Consider the following 18,536-nt stretch of genomic DNA (forward strand, 5'->3'; position numbering starts at 1 on the left):
CCAGCTTGGCCAGCTGTGTGACCTGGGGCAAGTGACCTAATGTCTCTGTTCCCCAGTTTCCCTACCAGTAAACTGAGAAGGGCAATAGGATCTCCTTCACAGGGCTGTTGTGCGGAAGCAGTAAGTTAATAGTACATCAAATATTCTTAGGATAAGGCCCAGCACATAGTAAGTGCTTAACAAATTGTGATGACTGCTACTATTACTATTATTACAATTGCCCGCCTCTGATCTGACAGTTTGTTTTTGGCTCCCTCATCTCCCCCAAAACTTTTCTTCCAGCAAACCCTACAATGATTCTCCAGGGAGTTAGGTGTCTTGGAGAAGAGAATCTGAATATGAGTATCAGGCTCTGAAGGGGTGCCGGCCCATTGCTTCTGCGTATCCAGATGCTGGAGGGCTTTCCTCACGCTGAATGAGGCTTGAGCCTTTCCAGCCTGTTCGGAGGCCAGGCAAGCCACAGACATAGCGAGTGTGTTGTGCATGTGTGCAAGGGCAGGTGTGCACGCACGTGTGGATGTGTTGGGCGGGGCAGCACCTCACTAGGAGGCAGCTGCGCGCTGAAGAGCCTGAAGCACGGCTCCGAAAGGCAGGAGCAAAACCAGAGCTGCTTCCTGATGCTGAAGTCAGGGGCTCACTCCTCTGGGAGTTTCTGCAGGCTCACCCTGTGGGAGCCTCCACGCTCCCTCCTGCCCTGGGAAGGCTCCGTAGTGGGACTGTCACCCGTGAGGTGCAGTGCCACTGAGGGCCTGTAGGGGGCTCTAGAGCTCTTCCATTTCCCCTACTCGGGGCTGCGAGGGTAGCACGCTTAAAACAATGGTTGTGTTTACCCAGGCTGTGCTGCTCTGAGAGGCAAAAGCAGCTGGGGTTCGTTCATCCCCCCACTGGGGAGCCCCAGTCTCTCCGTGTTTCCAGTTGGCTGTTTCAGGTGCAAACCCTTGTCCTCCCTAAACCACCTGATGCTCATTTGGGTGGTCTCCCCACTGCCCCACCACCACCACCCCCAGCCTCGTAGGAGGCTGGCTCCAAAGGGTCAGCCTCCTGCCCTTGTGTGGGAAGGTAGCAAGAGACCTCAGCTTTTGGCCTCCCAGGTGCAGCGAGGGGAGCTTCCAGTTGCCAGGAGCTCAGGTTCCAGCCGTCCAGGCCCTTGACCTCATGCAAAGGCATGTTTCCAAAAGGATTCTGCTTACCCTGCTCTGCCCCCTAAAGCAAAATTCAGTAGCTCTGAGCTGCTATGTTAGGAGACCTCATTGGGTGGATTTACTTACCTGATTGCAATTGTATCGATATAGCTGGATGACAGAAGACACTTGTACCCACTAACTTCTAAGGATGTGGCCAACCTAACAAGTTAGTGTGGGCAAAAAGTCATATAAAAGACAATCTGAAAAACAACTAAACACCTACTTGTTCTCTTGGACTTTGTCAAAAGCAGAAAAAATAAAGGAGATGTAGTTCTTAATCAGACCAACTTAAGAAAAACACCTATGATTGCATTGCCAGATTTGGCAAACATTGCACGGGCCATAACCCTAAAAAATAATTTGTTGTTTATCTAAAGTCCAAATTTAACTGGGTGTCTTGTATTTTATTGGGCAACTCTACCTACAGGGTGGAAGATACAGAGATTCATTCAGAGAATAGTTCCTATTCATCATCCCAGGCCCACATCATAATTCCTTCTCTAATCTCCTTGTGTTACATATGGAAACCCAAGCCACATTGATCGCATTAAATGAAGTAATCATTTCACGCACCCCAATCTCACTGCTGAGGAGGACTATCATTGTGAGGTTATGTCAAAGGAATGAAAAGTAACTTCCAAAAGATGACATCAAAAAATTAGTGAGAGCCTGGAACCTTTAAGACACCCACTACTTGCCCAGCACTTGTGAATTACCTCTGTTTACTCCTCACAACCACCCTGGGAGGGAGATACCATTAATAGAAAGTAAAAAGAGAATCTACAAGTCTTAATTTCTCTAGTTCTGGCAAAGGCATGTGAATTTCTGGTCAATTACTTTCCAGGGAAAGGAAGGGGAGGGAAACCAAAAAGACCCCATGGCATTCATGGAGGGGCTTATTCCTAGGCAATGCCAGCAGTGTTGCTATTTGGTTATGTGCCACTTACACAGGAAACTGTCTTAATTTCAATGAATTATCACAGGTTATGGGACTGTGGGAGAGAAGTGGGTGGGAAACCCATAACAGTCCTCAGCAAGTTGGCCTTACAACTGAGAAAGATGTGCTACACCTTGGGATAATAAATAGCTCATTTGCTGTGAAGAAAGGCACACGCAAGCTACTCCGAACACTCGGTGACAATGACACGCAGATTCCAAATGTTCTCTGTAAGAAAAAACACCCTTTCTCCTAATCCTTCTTAAACTCAACAAGACTGATTGGTTTTTATTATTCATGAATTAATTTTTTACTCAGGGTCCAACAAGGGAATTGAAGCTGTAACGTTTCTCACCGATTGAGGGGAAAAGGCAGCTCTTGACCTGAGCGGCACAGCCAGACTCTTGCTGGGATTCCTTGGGGGTAGGATGTTTTGTTTGTTAAATCAGTTAATAATCAATTAATAACCCAAAGCCCAGAGCTTTGGGTCTGGTTTGTTTTGTTTAGGGAGAGAGAAAAAAAATTGAGTAAGGACACAAGTAAGAATATTAAAGTAAAAAAAAAAAAAAAAAAAAAAAAAACCCAGAGCCAGCCGCGGGACTCTGGTTTATTAGGCACTCCCTATTATATTAGGCTGGTGTATTAGGCTGTCTCCTCTTTCCAAGGCACACATACAAAAAAAAAAAAAAAAAGGAAAAAAAGGAAAGGGAGAGGACATAACAAAGGCAGCGCCTACTTCAAAAGTAACGCACAGATGAGCAGAGTGTGCAGATGAGCTGGTCCGGGTCTGGGAGTGAGCACGAGGAGTCACAAGAGGGGTCACAGGGATCCAGCGGGTCAGCTCCCTGGTGCCCTCCCTCTAATCTCTGCCTCCAGAGGGCAGGTCCAGGTGCCCAGGAGCAGGGAGAGACAGCCTCCAAGAAACTGAATGGCCAGGAAGGCGATCAAGGGTGGCGAGGTGACTCTGCCTCTTTCCACACAGTCCTTTTCCCATCTATTCACATGCGCCAAGCCATAACCCCCCTTGTCCTCTGTGTGCCTTTGGTCTAAAACCTCTCCCGAGGTTGCTGCCAGAAGAACTGAGGAAGGTGGGGGGACCGAGAGGCAGAGCATGGCATGGACCTCAGAAGCTCGTGGCAGTGGGGTCAGACCTGACACCGCATCCCTTACAAGAAACAGAAACATTTCTCCCTCCCTAGTTCAAAGGCAACACACCCAGCATTTCTCAGGGGGGCCGTGTGCCTAACACCATATTCTCTTCTACCCGTCTGCTCCTATTTCAGAGACCAGGCAGCTTTAACTCCTGAATGAATGTAGATGTGCAAACCTGAAGCCTTTGCATATTTTTGTTTGCAGCAAAACATTTATGTTCGGGGGCGGGGGGGGGCGGGGGGGGCAAGATACAGCAAGCCTCACCGGGTTACTATGAGAAAAACCCGTTATGAGAATTGCTGTGCGCTTTTGGGGAAGAAAAAGCTGCAAGCTGTTATTACCGTTGTCATAATTATTGCAACCATCGCATTATTGCTATTATTTCTGTAAAAGCAGTGTTGTTTCTGGCAAAGCTTGTTAGCTTGACTGCTTAGGTAGACAATGTCAACACACCCAAGAGACAGATGACAAAGAGTGAGGCGAAAAGGAAGGGATAAATACCGCACTCTGCATGTGTGCTGAGGGGATGTTTCACCATCAAAAGGGAATGTTTTCTGCTGATCGATTACGGAGGCAAAAACAAAAGCATACGCCAGCTCATTCACTCTGCATCGCTAAGATACCAAACTCCAGCTCAAAGCGCTGGGCAGTGAGATGAGATGAGAGACAGAAAAATTGGCTTTGAATAAAGTTTAGAGCTTCCTGATACCCTCACCCACACCTCCAGTCCCTATCGCCTTGTTCTCAGGCAACAGACACCTCTACCCTGGGGGATCTTCGGGTGAACAGGGGGTCTGTGGCCCTTCCTGCTGTCTCCCCCAAAACATGGGAGCAGGAGACATGTTAAGGGGTTAAGGTGGGTTAAGGGTATTGATGGCTGAATCAGAACAGGGTGGACCACAGGCATTCCGCTTTGGGACTCCCCCTGATTAATCAGGTTCAGCACCTCCAAACTGCAGGAACATACCCACACACTCCCTGTGTGCACACACGCAAGCGGACACACACATTCATGCAGGTAGACAGACGCACAGATCCTACACTCCTTCCTCCGAAACACATAAAATCACAGAGGGATAAAAGGACAAGAGCAGACCAGAGCAAACTGGAATGAAAATAGAGGGGAAAAAGAATTAAAGACAAAGGAACATGTTACATGATAAGACATGAGAGAGATCATGCCTAAAACACCAGCTTTCGCATCCTCCACCCTGCCCCACAGCCCTGCATTTGTTCTTTGCCCTTTGGAAACCAAGAGCACATGAAAAGACCTGCAAGGCTCACAATCCCCTTTCCAGGGATCTTTTTTTAAAACTACAAACCCGGTGAAAATACCTAAAACGCAAATCTAAATAAATATCACAAAATGTTAAAAAATTAACAAGAAAAAAATGATTTGTGAATTCAAGTTAATTCAAGCAATTAAAAAAAAAGAAGAGCCAAGTCAAAAATTACACTTAGCACAGAAAAGTTGACTTCAATTGGGCACTTCGTATTCGTGCAATTTTCAATGCAGTGTTTCAGTAAACACGGACAGCCAGGCGTGCGGCCGACCACTGCCGTCACTGGCACGAGAGGACCCTGATACAGTTTTAAATGAAAATTGATCACATTTGAAACCAGAAGATAAAAACAAAACCTTGTCGGAGTTTGTTTAACTGCCTTTTGACCTCTGGATGAAATGACATTGAAAATAAAATAACATTATCCAGAAAACCATTCCTAGAAAAAAAGGCTCAATCCCAGGGATGCTGAATGACAATATTGAATAGAATACTTTAAAGTCCTAAGGAACAGAAGAGAGAAATTTAGAGAGAGAATGAGAGTGAGAGAGAGAGAGAAAGAGAGAGAGAGGAATTTCTTTGGGACTAAAATATGTATAGTTAAAAAGCACAGCAAAATGAGGATAAAAAAATGAATGGCTCTGACCCCCAGGAAAACTTTTGTTTGGGGTTTGTTTTTAACTCAAGCTCACAGAACTCTGAATTTAAGACATTTAGCCAATAGATTTTTTTCACCTTGTCCAATTCCATACTGAAAGTCCCATGTGCACACTAACGGGTATGATTTTCCTCAATTTAGGAAAACATTTGATTCATTAGGCTATCAGCTCTTTGTGGCTATCTGCAAGAAGAGAAGGGGAAGTTGAGAACCTGGAACAGAACTGCCCAAATGCTCCTTTGAGTGTGGCCAGTCTGTTATTCCAGAGAAGGACAGCACTGCCTTTCCACCCTCTCTGGAGTCTCCCCACCTCACCCGGGGCCCGAAAACTGAAGACAGGATCTTAAGAAAGAGTGAACTCCTCCAGCTGCAGGGACAGCCGGCCCTTGGGTCCTATGGAGTTGCCTTTCACTCCATGGAAAAACCCCAAGGCTTGGCAGCCCCCACTGGAATGTGGCCACAGCCTGACCTCAGCCCAGGCAAGGGGTACAGTGGCAGGCAGCAGGGGCTGTGTTTCAAGAGCAGAGCCCCTTGCCCCCTGTTACTCCCATCTTCATGGGGAATTCCACCGTAACACACTCTTCCACATATGCACACAGTGGAAGCTCTTCTAAGAACAGACGCAGCCTTCGATATTTTGGGGTTCAGCGCTATCTTCTACAAGAGAAGCATTAACAGCAACAGGAAAGGGCCTGACACTCCTGTAAGCCATTGCTTATAAATAAAGGTGCAGTTAAGATCCTTTCTATTCTAATCCTGATCCGTACAGAAAGGTGATCTAGATGGGCAAGTACCAAAAAAGGCCGTGTGGCTCCCTGTCTCCCTACTGGTCTGGTTTTCCGATGTCTTTTGTCAGATGATGGGCTGGGGGTCTCTGGGCCAAACTAAAACCCGTGCCCTCACTTATGGCCTGGCTCCCCACATGGCCCGAGCAGGCCCGGCCGTGGCTGTCCAGTTCTGTGGAATGCCCAAGCAGAAACGGAGAGCCAGCAGGCAGTCACCTCTCCCCTGCCCACTGAGTGCCAGGAACACTGCTGAAAGTCACCATGCGTCCCCTCTGCAGCCCTGCTTCCTCCAACAAAGCTCCCAGAGCCACCGACCAGCGTGGACCCAAAGTCTTCCGAGCACATCTTGCTAGTATGGTCAGGAAAGTGAGGGAGAGAATGTTCCAGAGGGCTTGCTATACAGGGTCATGCTTGTCACAAGAGGCAAGGATCACTTGCCCGATGGCCTTGGGAGGAAATAACCCCGCAACTAGGGACCTTCCCCAGTCACTGCCTTGACTTCCCTTCTGAGGAAGGGGTCTGGCTCTGCCACCAGTTACCCAGGATGCTCTGCCATTATCAGTGAAAGGTCAGTGGCCCCACCAGAAGGAAGGGACAGGCTGGCCCAGTTAGGGTTAATCCACCCGGCCAGCCATCACAGGGGTCACCGTGATACGCAGAGAAGTTGAGCATCCCAGTCCCCCAGAGCTGGTCTGCTAATTACATTTGCAATTATAAACACCACAACCTCCCTGCACGGAGACCAGACCACACCAACCAACGGGGCCACCAGGATATAATCCTACCCCAGGCCACCCCAGCCACGACAGGGGACACCAGCACCGACCACTGAAGCCTGTGGGCTCCTCCTCCGCAGAATGGCCAGGAATATGACAGCTCCCAGGAGGTATGAGGCCACAGGGACTGGGAAAGGGAAACTCACCGGAGCCGAAGCCCAGTCAGGGGTCATCAGCACTTGCTTTTACAAAGACATATGATTATGCCTAGAAATCGGCAAATGGTGGGACACAGGCTCAGATTCGTTGGGTCCCTGCCGGTCCCCAGGTTGCACCCTCGAGGACATCCTGGCACAGTGTGTTGACTCTCCAGGCCCAGCTCCCTCGTGGGCCGCACACCCTCTAGGAATGAGAGTGGCTGCAGAGGACACCAGGGGTGAAATGCTCAAGCCGTGCCAGGGTCTCCCACAGGAACATTCAGTCAAGAGCCACCAGACCCCCAGACAAGCTCCCAGTGGAGCTGTGAGTTGTTCTGGCGGATTCTGTGCAGAACCTCCTCCCCCCCCAACCCAGGTCCAGCCCTTGAAGGGTCTCTCACTTGGGGAGGGGGAGGGATGGACAGAGACCTATGCTGGCAGGTAGGTGTGGGAAGGTGACAGCTTGGGGGGTTCAGGTATTCAGGGCTGGACATCGCTTGGAAGGAGTAGGTTATGGTCTAAGTGATGCTGTTCCTTCCCCTGAAGATCGAACCACAAATAATTTCAGTCATGTTAAGGAAGCCACTTCAGGCATCTGGGAAGACAAGTTCTAGAGAAGGGCACTGCAGGACTGCGTCAAAAGCGTCCTGTGTCTTGTGTAACTGCTCGACTGTCTTCTGAATTGTTTCCTGAATCGGCAGGTTCCCACAGCTAACTCCACGGCCCACCCCGACGCACACACCGTCTGGCTGGCTCTCCCTCACACACCCTGTCCTGTGGCCTGCCCGACTCCCGCAGATCTTTCCAGTGCCAAGTGCTCCAAAGACACAAGGCATTTTGCAGAGGACCAAAGAGAAGGAGATAAACTTTTTCCATGAGTTTAGATTATCTTTAAAAAAAAAAACATTTGGTCAAAGGTACAGTGATCAGGAACTCAAACGCTCCAAAGTTACAAGGGCCCCCGGAGGTTAGGACGGGAGGCACCCCCAAGAAGGTAGGGGTGGACCACAAAACACGAAATCTCTATCACGGCCACCTCCCTGGCACCTCCCCAAAAGGTCCCCTCTGTCCCTCTTCTAGCAGCCTAAATGGGATATTTATTGATTACTCCCTATCAGGAGAATGAAAAGGTTCCTGTTTGGTGGGCCAGGGTGTTTCCTCATCTCTCTCTATCTTTTACGAAATATCTTTTCATAGTTCCTAATTATTGGTATAATAGAGGACTGTTTCTAACACGGAGTTGGGAACTAATAAGCTCCAAGAGGAAATTTCCAGTTGATGTCAGGATCTCACTGAGCTGGAAAGGGCCTTCCCTGGGACTGGGGCCCTCCACGCTGACCCGTTTCCTCCTAGCTCATTGCCTTGGGGCACCAACAAGTCCAGCCTCCCATCACCCCATCCTCTTCCGCGGCAGCCCACACCTCCAGAAGGGTGGCAGGCACATTAAAGGTTTATTTCCTAGAGCCCCTCCCTTGGAAAACCAAGACTAATGTCCTCATTCTGATTTATTTTTAAATGTACCATTAAAAATTAATTTCCCCTTTGTTTTTCTCTGGGTCACTGATTCTGAATTACCATGTGGCATTTCTTCCTACGTGTGAACCCACATATTTTTCCTTCAGGACAGTTTGTTCTTTGTTTCTTTAACCACAGCAAAGTGGTCATCGGACAGATGGACAGAGGGTAGGTGAGGCAGCCCCCCCCACCCCCGCTCCCTTGGTTTTGCCTACGCGACGCCGAGAGGTCTCCAGCTGGTCGCGTCCCGGACACATTTGTACATAGGCACACACAGGCCAGCACACTCACTCCTACCCTGGCTGATTATATATGTACATAAAATATTGATTAGAAATGGTAATGGAGTCACCTACAGAATTGGCTACAGGAAAATGAAAATGAAGGAGAGAAAGGTATGAAGGTATGATGTATCTGTGTGGGGTGCATGTGTGTGCGCGCGTGTGCACACGCGTGTGTGTTAATTTCTCACCTGGGATAGTGAGAATAACACTAAAGCATTAAAAAAAAAAATGCTCCCTGTGTGTTAGCAAGTGAGAAGAGGGCTAGAGAGTTCTTTCTGGCTGAGCTGTGGTCCCTGTGCTCTTGGCTTTTCTCAAGTCCAGGAATGTCAACTAAGCCACATGGGTGGAAACTGTGTGTAGAGAGCACAGGAACCCACTCATGTCTATGTTCCCCCAGAACAATCATCACCAAGGGTAATGGATGGTTCCTCCTCCTGTCCTTCCAACAAACCAAAGAATGCAGTCTCCCCGGTTTGGTACTTTGCTACCAAGGGCTCTAAAGCTACATGTCATGAAGCCCCCCACGGTGGGGGGGGAAGCGGTGGATAGGGGCTGAGGTCAGAAAGACGCCTCCCCCACACTCCAGCCTCTGACCTCCACACACGCTCGTCCTTGGAAATTCTGCACCCCTGCACCACAGCAGATGCAAACCCTCACCGGGAGGCGCACATCTCTGCACGGGACCAGCTCCCCAAAGCTGCTGCCGCCCAGCATGTCCTGCCCGGGCTTTTGAGAAATGGGATCTCATAGGGACGCTTAGTTCCTCCGAAGAGTTGGCGGGTATAATTCTGGCTTTTCCTGTGTCCCGTGGAGTGAGAAGTGAATTCTTTGCAAAGAAACCCGGGAGGCTAGAGAATTCAAAGCACTGTCAGGCTTACTTCACAAATGATTTCCACTTCAGACCCTTCCCAGACACCCAGGACCTCGGCCCCGTCATTCCCCTTTGGCTGCTTCCCTGACATTCCCTCTTTGCCCATATTTCTCCTCAACCTCAAGCCAGGGTTGCCGTCACCTCGATGGATTACCCAGCTGCTAAATCCTCCATCTCTCCTTGCTTTTCTGGTCAACATAATCCAAGGATGTACTTCCCCCATACGAATTTTCATATTTATTGGCTGTGACGCGAGCCAGGGACAAATACATAGATATCTCAAGCTCGGCTAAAGAAGTCACCTCTGAAGAGAGGGAGCCTAAATAATTTAAATATCCAATATTTGTGGTACTTGCTAATGTTATGGGAGAAAATGCCCCCACAAGCATCCAACACGGTTCCCAGCCCCATGCACCCACCCGCCCCCCGGAGGCTTCGTAGGCGGCTCCCGCTCCCCTGCTTAGTTAGGAGGAGCACCGTGGGGCACTACCCCCATCCCCACGCCACCCCCACCAGCCACAGCAGCTGGGGTCAGCGTAACCTTTAAAAGAGAACGAAAAGGCACTTTTCAGGCTGATGGCAAGCTGGATTCATTATAATTAAAGATTCCCCTGATCGCCCATCCCAAGTCCTCTCCTCCTTCCGACACTCTGGCGGCGCCCAAAGGACCCTCTGTCCCGGGGAAATCCGAAAACTATAACCAAGGAGGTCAGCGCGGAGGCTGGGGCATCTGGTCATCGGCAGGAGCCGCTGCCGTGAAGTTGCCTCCGCTCTCGCGCGCGGTCCACCGGGCGGAGGCAGTCCGTGCAGCCGGGAGGGGTTTCAGCACACCTGCTGGAACCCCACGTTATCCAGAGCGTTTATTCCAGGGATGTCGTGGTTCCTTGGGGGGGGGGGGTAGGGTCCCAAAATGAAAGGATGGTGGAGCCAGCACTGACTTTGGTAGTTTAGTTTGCTTCAGGAAAAAGGGAAAAAAAAAAAAAAAAAGAGGAAGAAGAGCACGAAGTTAAGCCGGTCCGGGAGACCCGGAGTTTCCATTCCCTTACCCCTGCAAGCCTTCCGAGCGTCCCCTCCGCGCGCGCCGGCGCACGGACGCGGGGCCCCAGGAGCCGGCGGGGAAAGCGAGGCGGGTCCCCGAGCAGGTGCGCGACGCGCGCGGGGCCCTCGCCGGGGATCGGTTCTCCACTTTCCCCCGTGTGAGCGCCCGGCGCGCCGCGGGACCCCGCCACCCGCGGGGCCTGGGAGTCCACGTCCCGCAGCTCCCGCCGCCCACGCCCACGCCCACGGCGCTCGGACAACCCGGGGCTCCCGCGCCGCGAGCGCTCCGGTGCCCCGGGGGCGCGGGCACCACCCCGCCAGGCCCGCCGCACGCAGCCTCCCCAAAGCCGGAGCCAACTTTGCCTCCGCCCGCAGCCCCGCTCCGGCCTGCGGGCCCCCTGGCGGGGCGTGCGGAGCGGACTGCGCCCCGGGCCGGGCCGGCCGTGCGCACCTCGGGGCGCCCCGCTCCTCTGCGCCGCGTGCGCACCTCGGGGCGCCCCAGCGGGACCGCGGCGCCGGGCAGCGCGCAGCCTGCAGTTCCCCAGCCCGCGCCGCCCGCTGGAGCTCGCCCCCTGCCCCGACCGTTTTTGGTTTCCCGGTACGGAAATCGACATTCGAGTCCTGAGGACTTCCCCGAGGAGGCTTTCTCGGACGGGACGGGACGGGACGGGACGGGACGGGACGGGACATCCTGGCGACATCCGCGCACCTGTGCCGGGCTAGCTCCTCCCTAGTCCACAGAAACTCAAATATTTTTCTCGCCGCGGGGGAAGAGCGGAGAGAAGGAGCGAATGGGGAGGCGCGGCTCTTACCCAAAAGTAAGGGTTTAGTAAATGGGGGTGCGGGAAAAGTTAGAGGCGGGTTACCCCCATCCCCGTCCCCGTCCCCATCCCCGTCCCCATCCCCATCCCCGTCCCCATCCGCATCCCCGTCCCCATCCGCATCCCACCCCCACCGCGAGAGGGAAACCCAGGAAGCGTGCGGCCCCCTCGCCTCTCCCTCCCCCGACGTCCCCCCCAAGCGCCCCCGGGATTCCTGCCACTTCCAAAATGCCTAGAAGGGGAACTGCGACACCCAGGACGGAGACCGCCGGACAGGCAAGAAGGGCAGACGGACCGACACCCCCGCCCCCCGGACCGCAGAACTGAGCACCTACTGGCTGTGGTAGCCGAGGGGGTCCGGGATGCAGAGTTCCGACACGTCCATCAGTCCCGGTTTAGCATTCCCAGGTGGTGGAGAGAGGCGGCGGGGAAATGAGGCGGAAGAGCGAGTGAAGGGCACGGGCGAGGTGCGAGCCCGGGCAGGGGCACCGGGAGCGGGAGAAGGCAGGGTGGGGGCGAGCGCCGCGCGGGGCGCGAGGGCGGCGGGCGGCCGAGCCTGAGCTGCGCACAGCCCCGCGCTCCCACTCAGCACACGCGCGGGCGGGCAGAGGGGACGCGGAGCCGTGGTGGCGGCTCGGGCGCCGCCGGCTTGGAGCCCACTCACCCTACTGTAGCTTTAAGGCTGGGAGACTGATGTGTGGTTTGGCTCCTATTGGCTATCTCTCAGGGGCTGGACTTAAAGTGACAGACTCGAGCAGGGGTGGGGGGAGGGGGGGAGCCGGGGACACTTCCGTGGAATCAGACGCTCGGGCGAGGTCCCCACCTCCTGAGGAGTAGGAGGACTGAGCCGGAGAGCCACAAGGCCTGTCCTCTCGCCATGGAAGAAAAAAAAAATTGTCCAACTGGCTAGTGGGACTGGGGGGTTGACAGATGTGCTGTTGACATCTTCCCCCCACCTGCATCCTGTCCTTTAACCGGGAGGCCTAGCAAACTCACCTCTCTCTCTCTCCCTCTCTGTCTGTCTGTCTCTCCCAGCCAGAATGGGTCTGTCTTGCAAATTAAAAAGGAGTCACATTCCTCCACTGTCACACCCGGTGGAGGCCAGGGCCTTGGGAATTCCCGGCCTCAAGCCCTGTGCTTGGTGCACAGAAGTGCAAAGGGTCAGAGCGGCAGGTGAGGCGTAGTCAGAGCAGGAGAGGCACAGATTCCCTTCCCACCGCGTCACCTGGGCCAGTTGGTCCTGAACTGCGCTCCTACGGCTGCATGCAGGACGTGCATCCATAAAACTGCTCTCTAGATGTAGAAAATGACGCTCGTCATTGGCAACTCTCAGAAATGTACTGAGGACGCAGACATGGGCAAATAAATCCCTGTCTGCTTAGGAAAATACAGTTGTGGTTAAAACAACCAACTTACCTGCCACATGAACTTGGAGGCCCTGCAACCAGGCGCTTCAGCATACACAGCTGAATCCCCAGCTACAAACACACCTGTGTCCCTGTCTGCCGCTCCCTCCAGGAACCTGAATGTGACGGGCTGCCACCGGTACCAAAACAAGCTGTAAGTTATGCCCCAGTCCTTCTTCTGGGGCTTTTCATCTTTTGAGATGTGCCAGCCCCAGAGGTAATAATTTGATGGCTCAAATGAGTGTGGGGAGCAGATAGGTATAGAATTATTTAAAGCGGGGATGGGGGGTGGGGGAGGGGGGGTTGTGGCCTGGAGGCGGGATACCCTCAGGAGAGACCACCACCTTATTCTCCTACACTCTACAGAAGACAATGAGCGGTAGGGGGGGGGAAAGACATAATTTTATCATCAAAATAAGGTCTAAATGGAGTGTAACTGCAGGCAGTATTCAAGCATTTCAGGAATAAAAGCAGGGAGAGAGGGCTGGTGAGAAAGCCCGGGAGGGGCCAGGCGGCGGGTGGGCTGGGGCTTGGGCAGCAGGGCCACAGATGATACTTGACTTGGATAAATGCAAGCGCGTGCAGGCTGGGAAACGGAGCTGAGATTTTTCATATGTGCTGAAGTGGAGGAACGAACGCATGGGATTCTCCAGGCTCGGGGCTCCGGCAGGCATCTCACAGAGAGATGGATGAAGATGTCTGCTCTGTCAGCAGAACCCCCAGCAGCCCCGGATTTTTTTTTTTTTAATCACATAGGTACTTGGTTGTATTAGAGACGGAAACAGGGTGCGGAGACTCTTTCATTAACTGTGGCCTCTACACAACCACCGCGTCTTGCCAAGACCTCAGTGACTGCTTTCTCTGGATCCTGTCCAGCCTCCTGAAACCCCTTCTCCAAGCACACAGCACCCAAGTGTGCCTTTGTTGCAGTTGGGAAAGAGGCCCCCCAGGGAAGGCCTTGCAGGACAGACGGCTGTGTGTCCCTCTGTGCCCCTCCTCAGCCCGTGCCATACTACTACCCTCAGTGTTTGTACCTGCTACCTAGAACTCACTGCCTCCTGGCCAGCCCTGCTATTCAGGCGGGATTATATATGGATCCGTATGAGAAACACCCACCCCCCACTAGATTAGAAGCCCTATGAGGGTAAGGGACCATGTCTCTTTTTGTTTCCCAGAGAATCCCCAGTGCTTAATGGTGCCGGGTACAGAGCAGCTGCTTGATAACTATTTTGTTGAATGACTAGAAGTGTGGCAGTTTGGGGCAGGGTGGTAGGGCCTGCTGGGGGACAGGCTGGCCGCCCCAGAAGGGGGTTGGGTTGTATGGGGTCCGTGGCTCCTTGCTCTGTGTGGGTGCACCATTTTTAACTAGAGACAGAACACACTTGATAGAACCTGAAAAGAAAGACAACTTCACAGCCCGGGTCAGTGGATTCAGAGCCGCTGGGGGCAAATGAGGGAAAATAGGAGGTTTTGTTGCTTTCAAAGCTAGGCTACCGCTCACACACAATCACTGCCCGCATCCAAGGCAGAAGGAGGAAAGTAACTGAGGGCTTCTCTCTGGGTATAGCTGACTGGGCTCCAGGGAGGGAATGAGGTCCTGAGACCTGCTTCCTTCTCCATAGGGCTTGTCCAGCTGCCTCACCTATAGCCTAGGGGCAGAGTTCTTTCTCTCTCCCTTCTTGGCAAGAGAGCCGGGTAGACCCAGCTGGAGGGGAGAAGAGGGCCGGCCAGCGAGGGGACCCTGGTGACCTGATCTAGCCTGGCAGGGCCAGCTTTTCCTGTGGTTCTCCAGGCAAACCCCATGGGGTCCCACATTGTTCATGGGACCAGTCTTTCTCCACTCTGTCCTCACCCAGCTCACAGAGGATGGGGTTCCTTCCCCCAAGCCAGAGACTGGTCCCATGCCTCTACCTGGAGAGATGGCAGTGCTATCCGGAGTGCAAAAGACCCCACGATCTGTTCCTGACGTCTCTGTGTGATCTTACCAAGGTGTCTCTTCTCCAGAACACGAAGGTGGAGGTGGTGGGGTAGGGGTGGAGGTAGAATGAGTGGGTGAGGCACTTGGGTGCCTCCAACCCTGAAATTCATTCAACCAGTTATTTCGTAGTGGCACCGCTCACCCAGAGCAGGTGCCGTTTATAATCCACCCTGAGCCCCAAGCTCTAAGCCACACACCCCTTTACTATCTTGTGTCCCAATACTGGCACCCCCAGATAGGCATGCCAGCCAAGGGGAACTGGGACGAAAGGTATCAGACAAAGTAATTGTGAATGGTGTATGGGGACAGCAATCACTTTGTTCTTGCAACAAACTCCTTTAAAGAGATATTTGTTACATTTACAGAACCTTACAGCTGGGAGGGGCTTGGAGAATCATTGAGAACCATCATCGGACTTTACGAATAAGGAAACTTAGAAATTTCCCTGCGTGGAGAACTGACCTACACAAGGTCACCCAGTGAATAACTGGCAAGGTATCCTATCTTTGCTGCCTGGATTTCTACTTATCAACTCTCAAACCTTTGTACACACGTCCCTTCACTTTCCCTCCCATTCCTCGACCTCCCTTCACTTTCCCTCCCCATTCCTCCCTTCATATTCCTTGCTCTTTGCTAAGGAATATGAAGCCAAACAAGGACATTGCCATCGGCAACACCCTCCATACATACTTCCACCTGATAGATGATGGGGACCAGGCTGCTGTGTCCCCACATGGTTTCCTGGGAGAAAAAGGAAGCACTGCTTGGTTGGTGGACACCAATTTCCTGACCTGCTGTCCCACCATGAGAAATGCTCCAGCTGGCAGATAAGTGGGAAAACATACCCAGACACAGCCTGGCCCACTCTGCTCCTCCAGGTACAAAAAACAACCAAGTGTGTCATGGATAGCTGAACACGGATCCACACTGACCATCGGCTCTCTTCCACCCCAGTCTGGCTGAGTCCTTAAAATGGGCTGTCCTTGTGCCTATACCTGGACCTTGATAGCCACCGGAGTGGCCTTGCCATGATCTCCGCAGCTGTCCCCCCACCCCTCCCAGCAGCCCTTGCCACTGGCCTGGTGAAAATCTCCACCGTTAGCAGAACCTAGGCTTGGTGGTACCTTCCCCCTCTCGTGGCAGCCTCCCCTGACATCAGTCATTTCTACACACATAAGGCAGCAGCAAGCAGTGTCTCTCAGATTCTTGAACCCCCTCCCTGTGGTGTGCTGTCCTGTACCCACCACAAGCAGAGGCTTTCCCCATCTTTTAGGCGGGGTGACTTAGCAGGAGCTGGTGAGCTCAGCATGGGCCCCGGGAGAGTGGAGGACCTGATGGCTTCATTACTAAAAGATAAGAACCAACAAGAATTTTTGAAGAGTGGGCCACAGACTCCTTAAGTGGAGTGAATGTAGGACACTGGTTGTTTGGTGATGCCACCCTAGTGCTTCACCCTCATATTCCCCGAACCCACACTTCCAGGCGAGATGATACCTTGGGAAACACACAAGGCAGGTAGCCACGCCTTACCAATGGCCCGGGAAGGAGAAGATGTCTCCGTGGAAGTGTCTGAGTCACAATCCAAGCCTGTTTCCGATCCACCCCAGAGTAAGGGCTGGGGGAGGCGAGTCCAGGAAGTGCATCCATTGACCATCCACGGTGACTAAGGTGGGCCTGGCCTAGACCGTGAGCCTAACCTGTGCATCCCTGGGTACATCACTGATCAGGCCATTTCCACTGATCATGGACTCCTGGCCAGGGAAAATGTCCCCAGCCACATACCTCTTTGGGCCCCCTCTCTTCTCACATGCCTGAATTTGGGGTGTGGGGTTATATTCCTGAGTGGTGGTCAGCAGACCGTCAGCCCATTGGCTGGCACATGTCCCAAGGATCATAATTAACTGATAACGCTAATACAATGTGGGCTTGTGCTCCCATAATAGTCTCCTGCTGACAGATAAATGCTGCGGAAACATGATGGCTTTTCCTGAAGCTGTAATGGCCCATTATTGGGGCAAGAAGGCTCGTGTATATTAGCGCTGCCGCCATGACACCAAAGATAAAGTATGAAGGGGATGTCTTGGATGAGTAAATGCTTGGGTTTCCTCTCACCACCACCATCCATTTCATGATCAGAAATCCCTACCGGGGGTCTTGGAATTGCTTCCAGATATTTCGAAGCTCCCGTATTCATTTTTTTTCTCTAAGTCTCAAGATCCCATTCTCACCAACACAGCTGAATAGTATATTAAAGTTCTCTGCCTACCAAAAAGATTCCTTCTTCCTGCAGGTCCTGTGTGAGATGGCAACTACAGCGAACAGGCAAGTTGGGGAGATGAGAAAGGTGAGATAGGTCTCTCCAAAGAAACAAAGATCTTTTTCCCTTCTGAGTGACAGGAGAATAGGAACACATCAGGAATGTAATAGCTTTGTCCTCTGCCAAATTTCTGGGGGAAAAGAAGGAGGAGGAGGAGGAGTGGGGGGCAGACACAGAGAATATGCCTTGATAGTACCTGGGACCTAAGAGGCATTGAATAACTAGCTATTGATTGAATGAATGATCTAATTAAATATTTTCCATTACAGTGCATGTGGGGTTTTTACTTATAACAAAGAACTTTGACCTTATTTTCATCTGTGTCACATATTAATTTATCATCCAATTTCTTGTGACTTTTTCATCAATGTAAGTATACAACAGAATTGGTTTTGAATAGCCGAATCCACGGTTTGTTTCTAGGGTCCCATTGTTGGGAAAAAAAGACACCTTCTGTGGTTGTTGGTAGTTTTAACTGCAAAAACCTCCTGGTCAACACGGGCCACAGAAAGAATGAACAGTTTGCTTTGCAACTCACAAATTATGCTTCCACGTACATTTCTATTCTCAAGAATAATTTTCCTAGAGAAATCATAAGGTACATGAAACTTTGGGAAAACGAATTCTAAAGTACCACACACATGTCAAGGGTTAGTATTTAAGTGGGAACAAAGAAACATGTTGGCTAAGCTTGTCTCCCCAGCATTAACGACACCAAATTCAAAACTGGGAACATTCAAATGTGTTTTCATTTCCTAATGGCTCAATTAAGGTGGAGCTTCTGATTTCATTATTTTTTCAGAATAAAATGCATTTTATTTTTGCTCTAATAAAATGCTTTATGGAGAGAGGGGAAAAAAAACAGCAAATGCTTTTAGGTTTGAGGAAAAAAATCAAATGTACATGGTTTGTAAACTGTAAAGTGCTCTCGCTGTATAAAACATGATTGAGATGATAGCTTTTACCTGTGTTCTTATATGAGAAAGTGCCGCCCAACCACTACCTTCACAAATGTATACCGTAATGAAACCAGTCCCATTGGTGAACTCTGAATGGCGTAATTACAAACGGGTCAGTAGCAATTCCAGATGAAGGCCCGAGCTCTGTAGCAGGACATTCGCTAACATCTTTATTCTTCATCAACAGTTGGGAATGTGAAGCTTTGGTAGAACTCCTGACTTAGGGGGGTTTGCCTTCCAGAGAAGGACAAGACAAGGCAAGAAGGGAAACTGCAGAAGAACCAAATTGAGTTTACAGGGGTGGGTAAAAGGCAGTCAACGATACAAGATTTAATATGGATAAACACCGGTAACACACTTGTCAGCAGTGACCCTAGAGTGAGCCGGCCCACAGGAGAGCTGGCGGGAGGGCAGCGATGCAGAGAGACATCTGGG

The 18,536-nt window shown here is 51.6% G+C and overlaps 1 protein-coding gene across 2 annotated transcripts in view; it reads right to left on the minus strand.

The window, feature by feature from the left end:
* ESRRB (estrogen related receptor beta) overlaps positions 1-18,536 on the minus strand; it is a 170,864-nt gene that overhangs the window by 96,651 nt on the left and 55,677 nt on the right. Inside the window, exon 1 of one of the 2 annotated variants that reach the window (XM_041759803.1) lies at positions 11,777-12,094. The exons of the other annotated variant lie outside the window; for it this stretch is intronic. Coding sequence (XP_041615737.1) covers positions 11,777-11,826 — 50 coding nt within the window. The 5' untranslated portion in view covers positions 11,827-12,094. Of the gene's footprint in view, positions 1-11,776; positions 12,095-18,536 lie in introns of those variants that run through there. 2 annotated transcript variants of the gene reach the window in all.

The sequence above is a fragment of the Vulpes lagopus genome, chromosome 6, assembly GCF_018345385.1.
Source record: "Vulpes lagopus strain Blue_001 chromosome 6, ASM1834538v1, whole genome shotgun sequence".
Taxonomy (NCBI): domain Eukaryota; kingdom Metazoa; phylum Chordata; class Mammalia; order Carnivora; family Canidae; genus Vulpes; species Vulpes lagopus.